This window comes from Falco peregrinus, chromosome 14 (genome assembly GCF_023634155.1).
Source record: "Falco peregrinus isolate bFalPer1 chromosome 14, bFalPer1.pri, whole genome shotgun sequence".
Classification (NCBI taxonomy): domain Eukaryota; kingdom Metazoa; phylum Chordata; class Aves; order Falconiformes; family Falconidae; genus Falco; species Falco peregrinus.
In genome coordinates, this window is record NC_073734.1 from 5,478,353 (window position 1) to 5,500,107 (window position 21,755).

At 52.2% G+C, this 21,755-nt stretch overlaps 1 protein-coding gene across 1 annotated transcript; it reads left to right on the forward strand.

Annotated features, from left to right (window-relative positions):
* Nucleotides 1-1,331: 1,331 nt before the first annotated feature.
* IRF8 (interferon regulatory factor 8) lies at nt 1,332-8,578 on the forward strand. Its single transcript, XM_005235475.4, has 8 exons — nt 1,332-1,510; nt 2,657-2,840; nt 3,881-3,969; nt 4,458-4,569; nt 4,922-4,969; nt 5,494-5,880; nt 6,205-6,320; nt 7,395-8,578. The coding sequence occupies exons 1-8, from the start codon at nt 1,337-1,339 to the stop codon at nt 7,569-7,571; spliced, it is 1,287 nt and encodes a 428-aa protein (XP_005235532.3). The 5' UTR covers nt 1,332-1,336; the 3' UTR covers nt 7,572-8,578.
* Nucleotides 8,579-21,755: the final 13,177 nt, after the last annotated feature.

The following is a 21,755-nucleotide window of genomic DNA, read 5'->3' on the forward strand; positions in this document are numbered from 1 at the left end:
AGCCCTGGCCTCTGGCAGCGGTGGGGAGGGGACAAGCCTTCTAGAAAATGGGCTGGGTTAGGAGGGAGGCCCATTTCAGCGAGCCTCTCTGAGGTTCTTCATCTTGGTGTGACTGGTGCAAGCCAGCAGAGGCTGGGTGTGCCCTGTCCCTCCGGGGGTGGGCTGTGGCACCCTGCTCTGGAGGGGCAACTGGGATGTGCAGCTGTGCCCTTGGCATCGCTTTGGCTGGCGGTGGTGGCTACCGCCGTCCGAAGGCCGGAGGCTGTGCTGCGGGTGGCCGGGGAGTCAGTGTGCCCTACTGCACAGCAACAGAGAAGGGACAGAAGTTGGTGGCACTGAGCTGGTGTGAGCCTGTGACAGCAAGGACTGCCAGGTCTCTGGCTGTGTTGGGAGCATCCTTGTTTTCTTCCCCAGGCATGGCCTAAAGCCAGAGGTCTGGGGACAGTAAATAAAAAGGCAGAATGAGGGAGAGGCAGTCCTGTAAAATTTGGAGGAGAGCCATGAGCCCAAAAGGCCCGGAGGGCTGATCCTGGGGCTGCTGCTCACTTCTGCCAGGCCACCAACTCCTGAAGTCCCTGGGAGTGGAGGTGCCGGGCGATGCTGCAAGGGTTGAGCCTGGCATCTGGCCTCCAGGAGGCCGAAGCTCTCTCATGGGTCCTCCATGAAATCACCTTGTAGTTCTGGCTAAACATGACCTGCTGTCCCCAGGAAGGGTGGCTAGACTTTACCTTGCTCTGTCCTGACATCTGTTCAGGAGGGCTGGTTGTGCGGCCCTATCCTGCGGGGATGCTGGGTGCTGCCCTGAACTGACGCCTGCTCCCTGGGCTAGGCAGTGCCTGGTGAGAGGGGCTGCTGTCTCCTCTGGGGCTGAGCCTTGGGCCAAAACCAGCTGGGGCATCTGGCTCCCATGGATCCTAATGGGTGTCTGGTCAGGGATGACTTGTCTGGTGTCACTTGCTCAGGTGACAGCACAACCAGGAGCTTTATTTCCTGTCTCTCTGCTTCCGATGTGACTTATCCTGCAGCAAAAAAGGGAGTAAGCAGCACACCAAGTCAGCCTGTTTCTATGAGCAGAGCTTTGATAGAGCTGGGGGAAGAACTTGCAGTAGTTCAGATGAAATTGCCTGATTTTTTTTCATTCTAAAAGAAGCAGGGGGTTATTTTAACATACAGATGTTGGCACATTTGCAGAGCTGCCAAAACTTGTCTCTGCAGGTGGTGCCACTGCTGGCTGTGTGCGTGGCAAACCAGGGCACAGCACAATCCATTGTACCCCAGTTGTGCTGGGATGGTGCTGGGGGAGCTAATGGGACTTGGACCTCTTGCTCCATCCAGGATGTGTGACCGCAACGGCGGGCGGCGGCTCCGGCAGTGGCTGATTGAGCAGATTGACAGTGAGCTGTACCCTGGGCTCATCTGGGAGAATGAGGAGAAAACAATGTTCCGCATCCCATGGAAACATGCTGGGAAGCAGGATTACAACCAGGAGGTGGATGCTTCTATTTTCAAGGTAGGGACAGATACTAATGTCTTTTCTTGATGGTTCCTGGGCTCTGTGATGCTGTGTTTTACCATGCTGACAGTCCTGCTGGCGGGAGATGTCTGTGCTGTCTGTGGGCTTTGCATCTCCAACTCTGCACACTGAAGCATCTCCTGCAAATCGGCCTCTCGGGCTCTTCTGAGGGTATTTGTTCCTTTATGCCAAATGTTGGTACCGGTTTTAGGTTAGTTTTCAGCGTATTTGAATCCTGGTCTGACATGAGAAGGAGCTGGATGTGTTCCTTTTGAGCTGCTCTCAACTTCTTATCAGACTGTTCTTGATAAGAGGCTGGATTTAGCAAAGAACCAAAAAGACTTTGCAGGAGGGAAGGAAGTTTTGGATTTCACTGAAGGGGGTGGGGGATTTCCAGTTTTGGGGAAAAAGTGGAAAATTCCATCCTGAACCAGAAAGGTCAGGCTCTTCCCCAGGAATTCCCTTCCCTCTGCCCCCACTTCCAAATATTTGTCCTGGTGAGTGAGTTTGCTTTCAGGGCAGTGACAACTGGTTAGCAGCTGGCTCAGGAGCACTGATATGTGAGGATGGCACTAAATTCAGCCATCTGAAAATATATGAATATCTATAAAATAGTGTCTCCATTCAGTGGTAAAATGTATTCTCCCACCAAAAGCACAAATGAGGTTCTGATCTTAAAAAGAAACCAGCTTTCCTTTATTAGTCAGGAGCTGAAAAATAGGTTTATTTTCATTTTTTTGAGTCGTTGCCAGGTCATTGGTAACACCGTTGCTTCAGTAGTGATTCCTCCCATCCCCAGCAGCTCTTAACCTGTTGGTGCAGGACTGAAGCCATGTATTATAATCTTGACTTCTGCTTTTTAAAACCTAGGTGCTGCAGCCCTTCCTGCACCTGGGTGCATCGCCGGGGCAGGTGCTGCTGCTACACCCAAATCCCTGTCCCTGTGTGCGGTGGCTGTGCATGTGTCTGCAGTCTAGGAGCAAAACAGCACATACACAGGGGATGGTTGACAGGGTGCAGAGGGCAGAGAGGTGGGGGGAGCAAGATGCCAAATGTTCTCTGCAGCCCCAGCTCCTTTGCCCCTGGGGCTGAGAGGGTTTGCAGAGCTCATGTGGAGGTGATTTTTTTTAAATTTTGTTCTAGGCCTGGGCTGTTTTCAAAGGCAAGTTCAAAGAGGGTGACAAAGCGGAGCCGGCCACGTGGAAGACACGGCTGCGCTGTGCTTTGAACAAGAGTCCTGATTTTGAGGAGGTGACAGACAGGTCCCAGCTGGACATCTCTGAGCCCTACAAGGTCTACAGGATTGTGCCAGAGGAGGAACAGAAATGTAAGTGCCCTGATAGTAGGCTGACCCCTGGTGTGGGTCAGTCCCTTGGGTAACCATAGACTTGCGCTGCTGACCTACATCTGAGCGGAGCTTCCTGGCCAGTCTTGTGCTGTGAGGCTTTGCTTGTCCAGCTTTGCAAATGATGTCCCCAGTGTCCCTGTGCTGGCAGGGAGGGGAGGAGGAAGGACAGGCTTTTTTTCTGCCCTCTTAACAGTTGCTTAGTAAATAGGGGATAACTCTGGCATTGTGTAAGCATCCATCCTGTAAGGATGTTGTAGGGGCAGATCCAAAATTCTTCCCCCCCTTGTGGGTGTGTGTGTTTGCTTGAGCCCCAGCCCCTTGTCTTCCTAATGCCTGCCCTGGGTGTGTGGCAGGGAGCTGCAATAAATCCCTTCTTTCTTGCCAGTAGTGATTAGAGTGGCAGCAATTTCACAGAGAGCAGTTGCTGCTGTGATGTCCGGTGTGGTGCAGGTTGTGCTAAGTATATCTCTATTTGTGGTTAGGAGTATGTGTGCTTTTTCCTTTTTAAAAAAGTAAAAAACTTGTGAAAAAAATAATCTTACTGTCAGGAAATCTGCCTTTAGCATCTTGGTCTCCTCCAGCCACATTCACACGGAGGGGCTTGCTGCTATGCAAATGGCACTGCAGGTTCCCACCGACAGCATGACTGTGCTTGGGGTGGCTGGTGGAAAAAAGAGAAGCAGCAGCAGCCCTGGTCTCTGGGGTGCTCAGAAAAAACCCCAACTCTATCCTCTGCTCTAGCTCTGTCTCTGCTACCAGCCAGATATTTGATCAGCCTTGTTGCTGGTCACCATGCACTGGGCCAATGGGTTGTAAACTGGTTTTGGTCCCAAAAAGCAGCTCTGGGTGGAGCTGGAGGGGGCTGTGAGCCTCCCGGAGGTGCTGTTATGTGGCTCTGCTGTGCTGGGGTTCTCAGTTTCATAACTGTCATGGGGTGAAGGCTTTCCTAAACCCAGTGGTGAGGTGAGCTGTGGCTGGGGTGTGTGTGTTCCTCACTGCATCCCAACCTCTCTTTCCAGGCAAAGCCGGCGTTGCCAATGGGAACAGCCTGAATGAAGTCACGGAGATGGACTGCAGTTCCTCTGCCATAGATGACCTCATTAAAGAGGTAAGCCCTCACTGTGGCTGCAGGTCACCTTGGCCGGAGGTGGACTGATGGCATCAAGTTGCCTGATAAAGTTTTGCCTTCCTAAAATTCAATCTGCAAAGCTCTGGGGATCAGCCTGGTGAGCAGTGCTGAGTTTTGCCGCTCATTTATGTGAGCCAGTGCTGGGAGGTGGCTGGGATGAATGGCTAATGCACTCAATTTGCATCTGGGTGGGTGAGACTTTTGCTGGGAGACAGAAGCTGTTTCACAGCCCTGTTCCCGTTCTCGGCTATGTTCCATCGGGCTGCTTCTGCTTAGTTATTTGGTATTATTTGAGTGTATGGCCTGGGGAATGCCAAATTTGATCTTTCTAACAATAGAAAAAAACCCACCTGTCATCCTGCTGGCAATCTGTTTGGACCCTCTGGGTGCTGCAGGTGTCTTGGTGCAGGACAGCGGCTGCCCAAGGCATCAAACCTGTTCTGATCTCAGTGTCTGGTCTCGCACAGCCTCCCTGTGTAGATGAATACCTGGGCATCATCAAGAGAAGCCCCTCGCCCCCCCAGGAGACTTGCAGAAACCCCCCAATACCTGACTGGTGGGTGCAGCAGCCCAGCCCAGGTAAGTAGCTGACTGTGGTGTTTGATGGGACTAAGACTTCTGTCTGAGGCAGAAAAACTTCTTGTGCCATGATGATGGTTGGACTTGATCTTAAAGGTCTTTTCCAACCTAAATGATTCTATGATGCATAATGGAAAACAGTTGTGTTCTGTCTTCCTAATTAAGGGTGCTTAAAGTATTAATTATGAACACTGAGCTTGGTACTAGGCACCCAACGGTGTACCTTGCACAAGATTAGATCCCAGCCTGATGTGCCTGGGACAGAGAACCAGGGGGTAGTGAAGTGGGGGGTGGGGATTGGGATTTGGGAGCTGGGCACATAGGCTCAGCTCTGCTTTCTTTCCACTCACAGCGTTGCCCCTGATGAACGGATACTCCAGCTATGAGCAGCATCGTTCGGGTAAGGCAGCTTCCCTGCTTGGCTGTGGGCTGGGGCCATCAAATGCCTCTCTGGGGTGTGACCTTGTGTGTGCAGTGGCAGAAGGTGGCTGTGATGCTGCTCCCTGCCTTGGTAGGAGGCTTTGTTCTGCATTTGGGTGGTGCTGCATCCCCCTGAGTATCCACAGGGTTTGCATGCTGAGCAGGGATGCATCCTGCCTGGAGTCCTGTGGCCATGGCCCTGGCATGGGGGGCTGCCCTGGGATGCTGGAGTCAGCTGTGCCTTTGGTGTAGGGAGATCTGCTCCACCTCTGTGGAGCAAAGGTGGGAGGAAGGGGTTCAGTATTGGGAGCTCTCGCTTGCTGATCAGCGCTGCTACCAGGCTGAGTGCTGGAGGAGATGTCCTCTAGCAAGCAGGGCTCCTTCGTCAAGTGAAACTTGCTCCCAGGAAATTTTGCTGCTCTCATGGGGTTTGGGCACTGCAGTGAAGAGCAGGCAGGATTTGTCCCCTCCTGATGGGTGATGTATATGCCCATCATCTCCCAGGTTACTCCCAGATGGTGATCAGCTTCTACTATGGCGGGAGGCTGGTGGGCCACATCACCACCTCGTGCACCGAGGGCTGCCGCATCTCGCTCAGCCAGCCCTCCAGCCACGGAGAGAAGCTCTATGCCCCAGATGCCTTGGAGCATGTACGGTTCCCCTCAGCTGATGCCATTCAGAATGACCGCCAGAAGCAGATCACCAAGAAGCTTTTTGGGCACCTGGAGAGGGGTGTCCTGCTGCACAGCAGCAAGGAGGGCATCTTCATCAAGAGGCTGTGCCAGGGCAGGGTCTTCTGGAGTGGGAACACCATGATCTACAAGGACAGGCCCAACAAACTGGACCGGGATGAGGTGGTGAAGATATTTGACACAGACTTATTCTTCAAAGGTTTGTAGAAGCATTCCTGTCTTTCTCCTCATCCACTTGGTGAGACTGAAAGGGTAGAGCCCTCTTTGGAGTCATCACTGCCCATCCCTGCTGGGTTACTCAAGTGCTCTGGATGAGTAGCTGATCCTACCAGATGTAGGAAGGAGTAACCTGATGTTATGTGTCACTTAGCAAATGCCTCCCAGTTGGAGGCTCTGCACAGCAAAGCTGGCTTCTCCTGAGCCCAGAGCTTTCTTCCATGGCAGGGTGCTTCATCCCAAAGCTGTGTAGCAAAGGCTGGCAGCTGGTGGCATGCACCTTCCAACTGTTCCCCTCTCCTTGTAGAGCTGCAGCAGTATTACAACAACCAGGGCCGCTTCCCAGACAGCAGAGTCATACTGTGCTTCGGAGAGGAGTTCCCGGATGCAGTGCCGCTGCGGTGTAAGCTCATCCTTGTCCAGGTACGGAGGGCTGCCCTTTGGAGCTCTGCTGCTGAATTTCCCACCTTCTCTGGACCATATTGCCTTCCCTGCCCCCCCCCCAACCTTTACAAGTAGACCTCTAGCTTCAAGCCCCAGAGCTGCAGGTCATTTGGGGGCCTGACCTGGTGGGGTGGCAGGTGTGGCATGAGTACTGGCTTATCTGCAGCCTCCAAGGGGTGCTTGGGCTATCGCTCGTCAGACTCCTTGATCTGGGTGGATCGTGCTTGTGAACAAAGCTCCCAAATGGCAAAAGTTTTTCTAAATTGGTGGGAAATCTGTTCTCTTCCCGTTCTGCCTCTTGGCACTGGGACCTCTGCCCTCCCCTGGGAGAAATGGGGGAATAAATCCCTGAGATAGTTAAGGGACAGCCTCAAGCTGAACAGCCAACAAATGTGGTGAAAAACCGTGGTGGACAGCAGTGGGGTTGGGGAAACCTTCAGGACTGTGAAGGAGGGCATGGGATGAGAGGGGCAGTCCCCATGGCTCTGGCCAGAAACTTTTCCCTGGAGAAGCCAAAGGAATTCTGGAGTCTCAGAGCCTTGGGGGAGTGCATAAGGTGTTCCTGGAGCCTGCACCTCGTGGACCTCCGTGGGCCAGCAAGGCAGCAGGGGCATGGCATGGAGAGCACAGGGAGTGTGTTGCATCCACCCTTGTGCAAGCAGAGACCCACCAAGTCTGTGAGGTCCTGGAGGGGATTTTACAAGTTCTGTGCCTCCCTGCACAACTCTGACCTGGTCACCTCTTCTTGCCTTGGCGATCACTCTGTGTGTGCTGGGATGTCCCCCAGCCTGACCTCACCTCCCTGTAGCTCTGCTGGGAGGAGAAAAGAAGCAGTCACAAGAGCTCCTAGAGTTGCTTGTGGCAAGGTGGCATGTGGATTTGGACCTGTTGGGCTGGCTGGACCTGGCCACCTGGGTCTGGACCCAGCTGCTCTGCTATGTCTCCCACCCCATGCCCTGATGCCTGGGCTGGTGGGTGTGGATGGCAGCAGTGGGAGATTCCCAAGGAGGTTCCTGTTCATTCAGTGTCTTCATGACTTCTCTTTTCATGTAGGTGGAGCAGCTGTGTGTCAGGCAGGTGGTGGAGGAGGCTGGCAAGACCTGCAGCAGCAGCCCCATGCTCCCCATAGCTGATGAGACACAGCATGACCAGGTGTACAGGATCTTCCAGGAGATCTGTGCAACGCATCAGCGGCCGCTCTTCAGAGAAAACCAACAGATTGCTGTCTGAGCCTCCCTCTGTGCAGACATAGTGTGGTGGTTTGGGTTGATCTAGACCCAGTTTGGTCCCGTTAGTGCCTAAATGCCCCTTTTGGAAAGATGGGTTTTGTTCTTTGCTGTTTGTGGTCCGGAGTATGTGTAAATACAGCAGTAAAAATTGTGAATAGAAAGTAGGTTGGATGCTCAGCATCCACAGTGCAAACACTTCACTGATAAAAATGACATTTTGTACCAAGCAGGGTGGTCCCAGTACTGTTGTCTGTTGCTAATGGCAGGGGGAGGAGGGAGCATCTGAGCTGTGTGGGAAGGTCAGGGCTGGCTTTGCTTTGTGTTGCCTGTGTTAATGGCCAGTCAAGCAGAATCAAAAATAAATAGCTGTAATGACCTGCCTCAGCAGCCTGCAACTTGGACCTTGCTGAGAATAGCAATTTGGTAGGAGGTGACTCTTGGAAAAGCCTTAAAATGTTCAAATGTAGGAAATTCTTTCCAAAAATTGACTTTCCTGCCAGAGTCCTGCTGCTGGAAGATAAAGTTCTCCTTGGAAGGCACACTCTCTCAAATTCCTCTTTATTTTTGCTAGGAGGTTTATGTGTTTATCTGTAATAAAGTATTTTGAGATTTGGAAACCAATGCAGAGATGATATGTATAAATATTGACTATAAGGATGTAGGAATCTTAATTTTTCCTAACCAGAGACAGAGTTTATATAAATATATCTTTAAAATTAAAGATTGTAGCACAGTGAATAGTTTGGCTTCACCCTTCTAAACGCATGTGTTGATCTTGCCCAAGCGTGACCAGGCAGTGGCATCCATGTGTAAATCCTCATTAATATGCTTTGTGTGTGCATGCAGCACTGGGGTGCTGCTTGGGCATGGGGTTTATGCCTTGCAGCTGATGCAAACCAGGACCACAAATCTGTGTGCTACTAAGCTGCCTATTTATTTTATGCCTGAGGTTTATTAATTTTTTTGGTAATTTTTTATCTTCCTGCAATTAAAATGCTATATTTTGTATTTCTCTTGCAATGTGGGTTTTGGTTGCAGTGAGCTGGGGAGAGCCAGGCATCTCTGAATTGCTCCTGCCCTGATCTTCCTTGTGGTGGGTGGTTCTGTGTTAAGCCTCTGCTGTCACCTCTCTCCTGCTCTGTTAACTGCCTGGCTTCATCTCTGAGGCAGGGCAGGAGTGAGCCAAAATGCTGTAATGCAATGGAGGGAGGAAAAGGGCATCACTTGTAGAGCCTTCATTCCAGGGAGCCCTGCTCATCTGCCGCAGCGCTGACCTGGGTGCCTTTAGCTCTCTGACCTGGGCTGTGATGCTCCAAGGTCATGGGATGGGGGGCAGTTATTTAAGGCCCTGCTCAAAGGCATACTCTTGTCCTTCTCCCATTATTGCCTGGTGGAGCATTTCCCCACTGGCTTTGCTATCCAGCTTTCTCGTGGGGGTGGGTGGTGTTGGGGAGAACCAGGACGAAAAAAGGAGCATCTGTCTTGGTCAAATGAGGTCAATATTGCAGCAGGGGAGGCTGAGCATCTGCACCCTCACCTGCCTTCACTTTGAGTTTGTGTTTGGGACAGCACCTCAGAGGCTGTGGAAGTGTGTGAGGGCCGTGATTGATTTGTTCACCTTGCCCCCTGTGAAGGGTGAACATTAACTCCCATCTTCTTCCCTGCAGCAGGCTGTGCTCTGGCTCAGCCTTGCCAAGGGGTGCAGGCAGGGAGGCACCAGTCTTCACGGGGTGTCTGTGGTACCCAAAGTACCAGAGGATGTAGGTACTTACGAAGGGGATGCCTGGAGATCCAGGCAGCTGAAGGCTGAGTCTCCCTAGGAGGTGGATGCAAAGCTGTCCTCCCTGCAGGGCTATCAAAGCAGATCAACTTTTTTTTTTTTTTTTTTGTGGCTCTGCCTTTTTCTGGTAATGATGAGACCTTCCCAAGCATGAGTGCAGTCAGGGCACAGTTAAGATGTGAGGCCCTGAGCTGGGGTGAGTTGACGGCAGCTCCCTTCTGCCAGGAGGTTGTTCTGTCTGCAGGATTACTAGCTGTTTTGGTGTGAGCAACTCTGCCTTTCCAAGGAAGCTTCCCTAAAGAAATTAAGTGTCCAGCTCTTGTGGGACTTGGAGCTGCCCCCCGTGTCCCTCCAGGGTAAGCAGTTACAGCCTTTGTCCCAAAGAGCAGTAGGTGCACAGCAAACATGCAACTTCCAGCACCCAAAAGGTGCTCTGAGGTGGGAGACCCAGCTGAAACTTTGTGGTTATATGTTGGGATTAAGGGAGGCCCTGCATTCCGAGCTGTTTAAGCTGTGAGCGTCCACTCTATGGCTGTGCTCTGTGCCCCAACCGTGTTGGCGGGATGCTTGTCCTGCCTGCGCCCTTCTGCATGTCCTTTGCAGGCATCAAAGCACGTGGCTGTGGTTTGAGCAGAGGTGGCTGTAGACTGAGGTTTTTGAGGTTGCATCAGGATCCTAAGTGCAATGAAGTCCCCAACTCCTGTAAGCTCTTCAGGGATGCTTGGTCACATGGAGGTAGGGATGGCGCCTTGTGGGTGCATCACCAGCGTTCACCCCCAGCCTTTGCCTGCTTCTGCTGAGGACCATCATGGTGTCCCCCATAGGGTTTAATCCTGTTCCAGTCATTGGTGCTCCCTTGGAGCATGAGGAAGACTCACTCCCTGTGGGTGAGGTGCCTGGTGGGGGGGAGGTGGGTGTAAGGCACCCACTGCGGTCTGTGCTGGAATAACACGTGCCCACTTGTGAAACATAAGATGGGCTGTAGGCTGGGACACCGTAAACACCACTTGCGGTTTCCCCAGATGTGCTGGTGCAAGTCCTTCCTCAGAAACCATCATCTTGTGCTCGCCTGGAGCCACCTGTTACGTATTCAGGGCTCTTTCAATTTCCACCTCAAGACCGCGGAAGAGCGGTGGGGAGCAGTGGTACCTTTTGTTGGACCCAGCTGCACTGTACACTTCTAGTGCTACCATTGTGTCTTGGAGCCCAGAGCTTGGTTTGGGACTGTACTATGCCTTGCTCCGCAAGTCCAGCAGCATGGCTCCCATCCCAAACAGCTTCTAAGCCATGTCCAAGAAGAGACAATTGGTGGGTGGGCGTGGAGGGACTGGGAAGGAAACTGGGTGGCAGCATCATGTAGCAGAGGTGGGATGCAAGAAGGATAACGTGCTGGGGTGCATGACTGCGGGCAGGGGTCCCCTGCTTTTGCTCCAGGCTCAGGTAGGACTTGCAGTAGTGTTGGGCTTGTGCTCGATGCCTGGCCCAAGCCAATTTCCCCATCGCAAAATCCAACACGAGGGAAGCCTCTGAGGCTGATGCTCGCTCACAAAGGGCTAGATGCTCTGGCAGACCAGAGCAGGTTTTGAGGTAACTGTGCCAGATTGCACAAAGGGATGCTCTGGCCAAGACTCATGGTGGCCTTTGTAAAAGTCGGGAGGAATTTCTGCACAGCTTGTACTTCTCTTGCAAGCCTCTCGGCCAGGCAGGCATGGCACTGCTGCCCCCATCATCCTGGCTGGGGAGCTGGTGCCGGTGGTGTCCCAGAGCATCCTGGCGCAGAGGCAGTGCCTGTATCCCGGGACACCCATCCCTGCACCTTGCCTGACCCCGGCAGCTCTGGTGAGCTCCTTGGTGCAGCTGTGCCGAGTCTTAGTGGTTTGGGGCAACCAGGGACTCAAATACTTTCATTGGTTTCTGTTCACTTGGGTTCTTCTCTATCGCCTCACTGAAGTGAAACCTCAGTGCCTGGTGTTGGCTCTTCTTCATCAATGGCTTCTCTGTTGGCAAGTCCGAACAGTGACTTGTGTCTTCAGCTGAGGGTCCCACCCCCAAATCCTGGGGGCACGGTACCCACTGCATACAGCGTCTGTGGCACAAGCTGCATCCTCTCCACTGAACGATCCTCACTAGTGTAGCAGGATTGTGGGTAGCATGGATGAGGAGCTCAAAGGCTGTCCTCCCCAAAATGCTTGCTGCTTGTCCAAATGTGGTTTCCTACACTTTGGGCATGTGTTTGAGTTGGAGCAGCGACACCATCAAACTCCTGCCTGACGTGGAGATACTGCCTTGCTTCCTGGGAAGGCCAACCCAGGTCCAGGTCCTGCTGCTCCCTCTGGAGAGGGCTGCAATCCCTGTGGACACAGGAAGGTACTTTCTGGGAGATGCCCATGCTAAACTGCCTTCAGGAGCAGAAGGGCAGAGCAAAAGTTTCACAAGGGAAGGAGAGAGGAGCTTGATTTCCACAGGGAAAACTGACCGTTACTTGCAGGAGATACACAGTTCTCCTCAAGCATGTTTGGGAAGGGGAAATGTGCTCATCCAGTCCTCCTATCAGCCAGCAGAGAAGGGTGGACCAGGGCAGGCAATGTTGGGTAATTTTCTATCAACCCCTTCTCTAAGGTCTTCCAACACAAAGACCTCTACTTCATGGTGTACACTTTGATTTCTGGGTGCTGCAGAGGACTTGATATAGACTGCAGCCTGCACCTGGTGTTCTGCTCACTGACTTGGGGTGTTATTTGGGTTCAAAGCCAACCTTACTTCTGAGATTTGTCATGGCTGGAAGGCAGCTGTGCTGCTGGGAAGCATTTGCTTTGGGAGAAAATGACCCTGGTTATATCCTGTGGCGTTATCAGTCTTGTTCATAATGTGTTTCAGTAGTTTCCCATGACATGCCCTTCAACAAATGCAAAAAGGAGCACTGCATGAGGCTTCAGGAGCAGAATTCAGTGTCTATGTGGACAACCATCCCTTCTACATGCTTAAAATACAGTGTGAGGAGTTACCTGGTGACAAATCTCCTGCATGGAGAACAGGCTTGCTGGACTGGGGAGAAGGTGAGGTCTGCTCCAGCTAAAACTCCTGAGATTTAGCCCATCTCAACCTGGAGGAAGAGCATAAGCTCTGCAGGCATCTCCATCCAGCTCTGGAGGCCAAGTGCTCTGCGCAGAGACAACCACAATTCAATTGCAGGTCTCAGCTCACAGTTGAACTGCTCAGGAATACAACATAAACCAGCTACAGCTGCTTCCTCCAACCTGCTGCTGCTTGGCCTGGGCCCCCGCCAGCCCCTATAGGCGTTAGAAAACAAACAGTCACTTTTTATTTCTAGACACCAGGATTTCCAACTGGTTTGATTGCTCAATGCCCCATTTCAGCACAGCAGCCTGTCCACGACGAGCATCTCTGGGCTCTTCCCGCGAGCATGTTGTAATATGGGAAGCACCCTCCTTTGCATGGTCACCAGCAGCTGGACATCTCCTCCCTGCCCTCAGAAAGGCCACTCATACCTCCCTCTCCAAGGGGTTTGTACCTCCTTGGATGGTCTTATCACCAAGGACACCTCAGTGATGCCTTGTGAAGGAAGACAGGCAGGACACCCCAACATCAAACAACAAACCACCACCTTTTGTGTTTCTGTTGTCTTTGGAGAACCTCAAAGGACTTGCACTGCTGTGGGACTGCTCAGTGCCCTAACTGGCATTATGTGGCACTTCATGTTGCTTTGGATGGTCACCCAGCGTGGCTGGTGGGACTTGACTCATGTCAAACCACAGCTCTCATGAAGTCAGACCTGTGCAGGTGATGGGAGGGGAGAGATGGTCTGAAGGCACCTCATCAGCTCCAGGCATCTCAGCTCTGTCAGGGCTGGCCAAGGAGATGGGAGAAGAGGCAGTGGGAAGAGCTGAGGGTGTGCAGACTGAAGTTGCAGGATCTGAGCCTGGAGAGGCAGTCAGCCTGCCGATTTCCTCCGGCTAGACTTGGCTGCAGAAAGGTCTCACGCAGAGGAAAAGAGATCCCAAACTCGAGCAAGCATGACAGCCACTTATTCTTCTGAATGCATTTTTGACAGATGACCTCTTCCTCCTGCAAGCCTTTGTCGTAACACCCAGATACAAGGTCAGGAAAACAGGCTCCACCCAAGTCACAGCTGCAAAAATACACAGGGACGAGAAGAAATGCAGTGATACTTATTTTCTCAGACATTTGGGTTTATTATGAGCCGAAATCTGTGAAGCTGAGGTCCAGGCTGAAATCCCCTCCCTTCCCCCGGAGTTTGCATGTGCCTAGATGTTGTGTCCTGCTCTGAGCCTATTTTCAGTGCATGCGATTTGCTTGAAATAACGCAAACACCCTGATGCACTGAAGTGGCTGGAACCACGAGATGCAGTCAGATTGCTTTTTGTGCAGGTCACAACCCGCCCAGACACCAGGTAACCTGGGCCTCTGCTGTTCTTTGGAAGAGTAAGGTGGAAGAACTTTGATGCCACCATAAAATGCTCATGAAAATGAGAAGAAGCAAAAGGGCATCTCAGGCTGTTGCACAAAGAGGTGTTTGTAATGTGGCAATTGAAAAAATACTCCAAGCTGGAGAAACATTCCTTTTACTTCTTCCCCGCTCCCCCCCCCCCCCCCCCCCCCCCCCCCTTCCAAATGTGTGACAGGATCTGGGTGTTCAGGAGAGTTGCTCCAGCTCTCCCTGCGAGTATAATTCACATGGCTTATGTAAAGCTTCCTTACTTGTGCTGGATATTTAACAGAACCACAATGATAACATCATTTTGAATTTTGGAGCAAGCAGGCTGCAGATTTCAATAATATTAGTCCCCAGCGTGCTGCGGTTCCTGGTTCTTCTTCTGATGAGATTCAAAGGGAGTTTTGCCCCAATTCATCTCCTGTATCTCCACTGCGGTAAGCCAAGAAAAGAAGTTCTGGAGATGGTGCATGGGTGTGGGAGCTGCTGCCGTGAATCCTGCACTGCTTTCCCAGATCCACTGTGTTCTGCTGCAAGAGTGGGTGTTGCTGAGCCAAACCGTGAGCTCAGCTGCCTTAAATAAAATGCCGTAGCCTGTATCTTGTAAGTCGAGGCTGAAGGAGAGCAGATGGCAGTGACCGTCTCCATCACACTGGAGAGCAAAGCATGTGGATGGGACCTTTCCTGTTTGCACTCACCTGCAAGCTGAGCGCTGTGACAGGCAGCTGTGCCCTGCAGACACCTGCAGGGCTGCTGTGTTTGGACAGGGAGAGGTGTGCCGAGCACACCTGGAGGGTTGGGTCAGCCATGTCCCATAAACAGCAGTCACCAGGAAGCCTCCAGCTGATCTGAACGTGGTGCTTGGAGCTGGCTGTGATCAAGGGTTGCATCTACCTCTTAGCTTGGTGCTGAGCTTCAGCTCAGAAACTGGAGTTGTAATTGAGTAACAACCTGTTTGCCCACCGAGGCCATAAAGGAAACACACATTTCCTTCACATCATATGCCTTGGTGCACCAGCGCTAGGTCCTCATCCACGCCACACTGCAGAGGTCATGTCCAGAGGCCACCAAACATCACCTTGGTCTCTCCATGCCAGCACCTCCACTGGTTAATCCAAGGATGCCTTCCTCCAGCCCTGGTCTCCTCCCACATCCAGCAGCCCCATTCCCTGCCTAGCCTTGTAGCTTAGGAAAACACCATGCAAATCCACCCTGGAACCCGAAACTTCTTGAGGCTCCCAGCAAGGTTCCTATCAAAATCAGCGTTTCCCCATTTTTTGCACAGTGATGGCAGAGCAGCTCCCCATCAGCTGGGTGCTGCAGCCCCCAGGGGGAGGTGGGGGGGGAGGGGGGGGGGGAGCTGAGGTATGTGGAAGCAGCACGGTGGTTCGAAACAAGTGATTCCCTTGTCTGGATCTTTCTGTTCTGTATTTCTCTTGAGAAGTAACCACTTCTCCCCAGAGATAAATCTGGCTCATGGACACATCCGCAGGGCACAAAAGGCAAAAGGCATCTGCAGGTTGGTCTTTCCAGTGAACACAGCTAGAAAATAGCAAGAGGGATCAACCTGGGGAATATTTTTACACCTCTGCCCCAGAAAAGCTACTCTGGTTTTATTTTGGAGGAGTTTCTGGACACCTTTTTTGTAAAAATCCCAAATATTTAGTATTTGCCAGTTTGCTTTGCTGCTTCTACCCAAGTTCTTGGTCTGGGATTTTCTCTGTTTGCTCCTATTCAGGAGCTCACCACCCCTGCAACCTCCTGTCCTTCCCTGGGGTGCCACTGAGGTCTGGAGGAGACCTGCTCCACAAAGAGATGGGCAAAGCCTTGCAGCTCTGTCTCCTAGGGCAGCGTGCTTTCAGGTGGAGAAGGGAAGGGACCGCTTGATTGTACTTAAGGCAACGCAGAAGAAAGCAGTGGGAAATGTTTCCTTGTGGTGTCACCATCATTGAGGGCAAGGAGAGCCTGGAGGAAGAAGTCTCGTGGTTGGGAAGATGGGGAAGGTGGGCTGTGGTGTTCACCACCAAGCAGGAGATTGAAAAAGTGGAGGAAAGTGAGAGATGAGGATGGATGGAGGGAAAGGTTCATTACTGATGCAGTGAAGAATCAGTTCACCAGTGAACCTGGTGGAAGAATGTCAACAGGGAAGGGTGAAAATCTGCCATACCAAGGCTTGTCAAATGTCCATCCCAAGCCCAGGTCCTACACCCAACATCAGGCAATAGATTGCTGGGAGAGGAAGGAACAAGCCTGGCAGATGAACCTTGCTTTGATGAACCTGAAAATCAGTGGCTGAGGGACAGCCTGGACAGCAGGATGAGCCTGCAACGTGGTGGGTTGTAGCTCCCACCATGGGCGCCTTTAATGCCCTCAACCTGCTCATGGCTGTGGTGGCCATCCCCTATGAAGGGATGGCCAAGAGGAGGACTGTTCAGAAAGGGGAAGGGAGAGGAGAGGGGGGTTATCCCCGTCGGGCAGGATACAGCACCCCATCACTCGTGGAAAAGGGGCAATCTCTTGGGTTCCTCCTGATGAGCCTACGAGCATCTCCATCGCACGGCACTGCCTCAGTTCCTCTTTCCTGGCCACAAGCAAACGACGGTGCTGAGTCTCCTTTCATGGGGCTGAGACTAGGCAGGAGGGCAGCGTCAGGCCAAGCATGGTGGGGAAAGCGAACCTGTTGTGCCCAGCCTGTATGGCTCTGCCCTTGGGGTGGATGTGGGAAACTCTCGGTCTTTACAAGAGACTGGAAATTCTGGTATAATTATAGCCCCGCCGTGGGTTGTGAGAAACCAAGGGGCTTTACAGGTTGCTGCGCCAGGCAGTCAAAGTCACGGTATGCAACTCCCCCAGGAGAAACACGGAGCCCCAGCTGAGCCATGGCGTGGAGCAGGGCAGGATCAGTGCGAGCCCTCTGGGACTGCTATTAGCCACCCCCTGGAAACCCCTTCCTCTGGCTCTGCAGCCCTTCTGCCTGGGAGCTGTGTGTGTTCTCTGATGAAATGTAGAGTACCGATGGCTCCGGGGAAATCGGTTTTCAAGGAGGGCAATGGTTTGGGGTGTTACAAAAAGCACTGGAACGTGTGCTCCGGGGTGGATGTGAATGGAGGAGACCATCTTCTTAATTTTTCCTCTATCAGCCTTTCTGGGTGAAGCTTCTTCTTACCCCAAGGATGAGCCACAGAGCTGAGAGATGTCATTGCAGGAGGGTTTTGAGCAGCAGGCAGGCAAGCAGGTGTCTGTCCGGGCTGGTTTGCTAGCACCCGTCTTAGCTTGGAGCTTTTATTGCTGTGAGTCTAAAACTGCCTTCCAATGCAGAGGTCTAAGGCGGCAGGTTTGCAGCCCTTGGTGTGAAAGCAGGAGCGTGAAAGCAAAACCTTGCCTCAGTTTTGCCACATTCAGAAATTCTTTTGTATTTCTAGTAAAGTGACAACATCAGTTAGAGCTGCTGGAGGAAAAGGGGGTGCTGTACTTGTCGCTGCATGGGCTGCTGTGTCTTTTCTGGTCCTCCCTCCCAGCTCTGGCTCTCGAGTAGTTTAAACACGTAAGCACGATGTGGGAAAACTGAGGATTTCACCCTAACTTTTATGAAACTAATATAGTTCGTAGCAGCCTCTTTGTAAAGTAAGAAATGACAGAAATGCTAGAAATGATGACTGAAGCCTATGGAGCATTTTTTTGCACAACAGCTTCAACCCCTAGTGCAAGGCCAACAAAGACCTTGCCTGTGCATGAAGGTTTATTTGCTGAAGGCTGAATTATCTGGGGCTGCTCACATCTGTTACTGCCTTGCACCACGATGATTTCACTCATCTCTGAACAACCAGGAGTTATTCAGCGGGGCCTGATGCGTCACAACCCGGTCCGTGAGATATCACATGCCTCACCATCCCCAGATGACGATCAGTGCAGGTAAGGTTGGATATGAGCCCAGAGAATTTTAATAATTCACTTTCACTTTGTGTGGCCATCACTGATGAACGCTGAGGGCTTACCAGAGTGGTGACCTGATGTTCAGGGCAGGACCAGATCTTAAAATAGGAAGACGGGAATGAATCGTAATGTTTGTTTTCCCTTTTATTGCCATATTGTAAATGTTCACATCCAGCCTGAGCCATCAGCTAGGTGTGACATGGTAATCCTGGCTTTCCGGGAATCGTGCCCTTGGTGACCCACAGACCCATCGCTCTACCCATGACCCCAGTCTGAGCTGACTTTAGCACACCTCTGTTTTGTCTTGAGATGAGAAATATTTTTGAGTCCATCATACCCCTCCTATTCCTTATGTTTCTGCAATTTTAGCCATTTTATTGGGTTTTCGGCCAGAAGAGGAGGCTGGCAGAGTCAGAGCTATTTTCAGCTGGCCCTGCTGCCTTGCACACTCAATCAGTTTTTCTCCAGGTGGATTTGGGACAGACCCAATTCTCCCCAAAACCAGCATCTTTCCATCACCCACTTCAGCTTCTGAGGCTGTAGGTGCCACTATTTCAGCTGGCTCTGAAATAGTCCAGCTGCCTTCAAAAGATGAGTGCTTAAGCTTTGAAAATCCACAAACCTGAAAAAAAAAAAAATCCCCAGCCCCTTCCCCCTGATGCTAAGAGCTACTCTCAGTTTTATATGCAGGCAAAACCTGGAGTTTCACTGAAACAAGCTGTGAGAAAACCTCCCTGTCCTGCAACCCTTGCCCTTTTTGCAGCTATTTATTGTGTGCTTTTGTTACAGCCTCCTCCTGTATTTAGACCTGAAGAAGGATCCTGGCTTAAGACCAAACTTTGAAAAGCAAATAGATAAAAATTAAACAAATGAGCTCCGGTGCACAAAAACCCACATGCACAGAAAAGCAAAATTCACAAAATAAATATTTATTTTGCTTGTCTGAAGCTCCCTAAAGAGGCAGGGAGGACTTTTCCTGCTGGGATGAGCCACATTCCTGGGATGAGAGCCATTTGACGACAAAATGGGCCTTGGGTCTGAATGTGGACTTTGGCCTCTGCCAGGAATTAATTAATCTGCATCGTGCTGCTCTTACCGAGATTGCAGCTCTTTGGTTTCCCACTTCAGGATGCTGAGCCTGGGGGTGTCCCTGCTTCAAAAATTTCCTCCCAGAAATTCTGGCACAAAAAGTGACTCGGTGAGACCTGGTGACTGATGTGACGGGGTTGGCGCGGGGCTGGGTGACGGGGCTCATTTACATCTCGTCGAGAGAGAAGCTGGGTGTGAGCTGCTTTCCTGTCAGTGCTCTGCTCGACCCAAACCCACCCCCCCCCGTTTGCTTTGTCTTTCTCAGGGATGGCAGCGAGACCTCGGAGGTCAAAAAGCCCTGCGAGCTTGTCAAACCTCTTTTCCTCATGTGTGGATTCACTGGTGTCTAGTCTTGGGGTTGAGCATGTGCTTTGGCCTCTCCTTTGTCACTGCTATTGTTACATTTGCTATTTCAAAGAGGTTTGCAGGAATTTTTGAGGCTGCTGAAATCAGGTAGAGCTGAGGCGCAGAGGCAGAGGCACAGATGCCATCACCTGCATCCCATGCCTTAGCAAACAGAGCTGCAAACCCCCAGGGCTCGCTGTGCAGACATCTCTCCTCCTCCTTTCCCCAGGCTGTCACCCAGCCTGATGCCGTTGCTATGCTCCATGCTGATGCTATGCTTGCAACTCGTACCTGCCCTGCTGTTATTTCTGGCCCCTGAGCTCCCGTGGGCTTCGAGGGGCTCCCGTTGAGGAAGCACCTGCAAGCTCTTTGCTCAGAAAGCCAAGAGCATCCTGTGGCCTCGGTGTGTGCTGGGCTCCCGCATGTGCTGCCCCCTCCCCGAGGCTGTATGGACCCCAAAGGGACCCTCGTCTTGCTTGTTCAGCCCTGCATGCTGCCTGGAGATCTCCATTCTCCTGGGAGGCTGCCTGGCTTTGGGGCACTTCCAGCAGCAGCTCACCCTCTCCCCGGTGGTAACCTCAAAAGAATTTAGCAGCGATCAAGTATTCAATGACTATTTCCAATGGTAAGGGCACCCCCGGCACCCCCAGGGGCTCTGGGGACCTCACCATGACCAGCTGGCTAAATTGTCCCTGCTCAGTTGGGTTGGTGCAACACGTCAGCTGGGCCAAGCTGCACCTGTGGCAGTGTCCCACTGCCAGTCCCTCTGCTCCCAGGGAACTTAGAGAAGCTCAGAGAAGAGAGGTCAGCCTGGGCTTTGGAATTGCAATGCATCGGCTTGCTGCAGAACTCCTTAGCAGGTGGCTCCGGGGGTCCCCAGTTTGGAGGGAGCGCTGATGCATGCCCTGTGCCATTGCATACAGCAGAGACACCTGCAAAATAATTGCACGGCACCCCAAGCAGGCTGGGGTCTCCACCCCAAGACTGGTCACGCAGAGCTGCCCGGGCAGAGCCCTGGTGTTTGCCCTGTCTCTGCCAGCCATTATGGCATGGACATCACTCCATGCTGTATCACACAGCCTCCCACCTGCCCTGACCTCACCCCGCACACCGGAGCTGGGTTTCATACCGCGCCGCACCGCCTGCTCTTCCCCTTGCCCCCTTCTGTACACTTCCTAGCCCCACAAGAGCGTGTGCTTGTCTTCAAAGTGCAAGGCTCACGATTTATAAATAAAAGAAATAAATAAGGTCTTTTTATGTTCAAAATTAGCCCCAGGCAGACAATGTGTACGCGCAGTGAAAGACTCGGTTTCCTGTCTGTTTGTCGAGGCTCCTAACAAGCTTCCTCTGTATAACAAACCCGGCCGGAGGGCGGAAAGGGTAAGGACCGAACTGAAACGTGTGCAGTGGGATTGCACAACATCCCTGGCCACTGGCGGTCTCTGGGGTTCGTAATCCGGGGGGATCTGGGGGCCTGGGGGTGCAACATCCCTCCTGCACCCACCTACCCCAGGGTAGTGTAAGATCCCCAGCAAGCCCTCGGCTGCAAACATCGGCATGGGACCACACCGGGGAGGCGCATGCTCTGTCCTGAAATAGTTCTTCGGATCCACAAATGAGTCATTTGATGTCTTGACCAAAAATATCTTTCTTCTTGATGCACGGGTCTTCAGGGAAGAGCCGGACGCCATCTGCGCTGGGTGCTGTTCAGCAGTGCTACCCTGGGAGCTGCAGCCAGCGCCAGTGGAACCATAGCCCGGAGGATGTTTGGGAGGATAATCCCTGCCAGGAGTGTGGGAAGAGCAAAGCCAGCGCTGAGAATGATGATGCAGCGTTGTTCTTGCGGTATTTCTGGCCCAGCCAGAAGTGGGAAGTATCAGAAATCTCATGAGACACAGCTTGGCCTTGTGAGATTTCCAGCTATTTTGCAAACCCCCTGAGGCATGGATTCATCTCTGACCTGGTTTTCTCCCTCCTTTATAATGTTTATCTCTGTAAAATGCCCTTTTGCCCTAAGGGGTTACCCGGCTCTGCCTCACTACCCCGCTGCAGGTACAAGGATGAGGCAGGAGCACAAGGGTTAATGCACCATCCCACCCTGCAGCCTCCTGTACCAAAAAATAGTGAGGGGGAAAAAATGGATGAGAAGTCTAATGGTGTTAATAACAGCAGTCAAAAGGAAATACATCTCTCGTCCACTGGCGTACTCAGTATGGCAGAAAAATCCCTTCTCCCCAGCCCTGCAGCTTGTCTGGCACAGTATTTATGGAATAAGCAAAGTGTGGAATGCAAGGGGAGCTCCTTCATTAATGACTAACTCTATTAAACATGTCCCTCTGCACATGGATGGGTCCTGCTGTCCCCAAGCTTGTCTCCCGCACCTGTGCCCAGCAAGCTGGGGCTGCAGGTACATGGGACACGGCCACCTGCAGCATCCCAGGGTCAGGCTGAGGGAACCCACACTCCCAGCAGGCAGCATCACAGCTGGAATGCCAGCTCCCTTCCATCAAAGCACTTTTATCTCCTTCAGGCCCAAAGAGTTTGGGCAAACTGCCTTTTTGAGT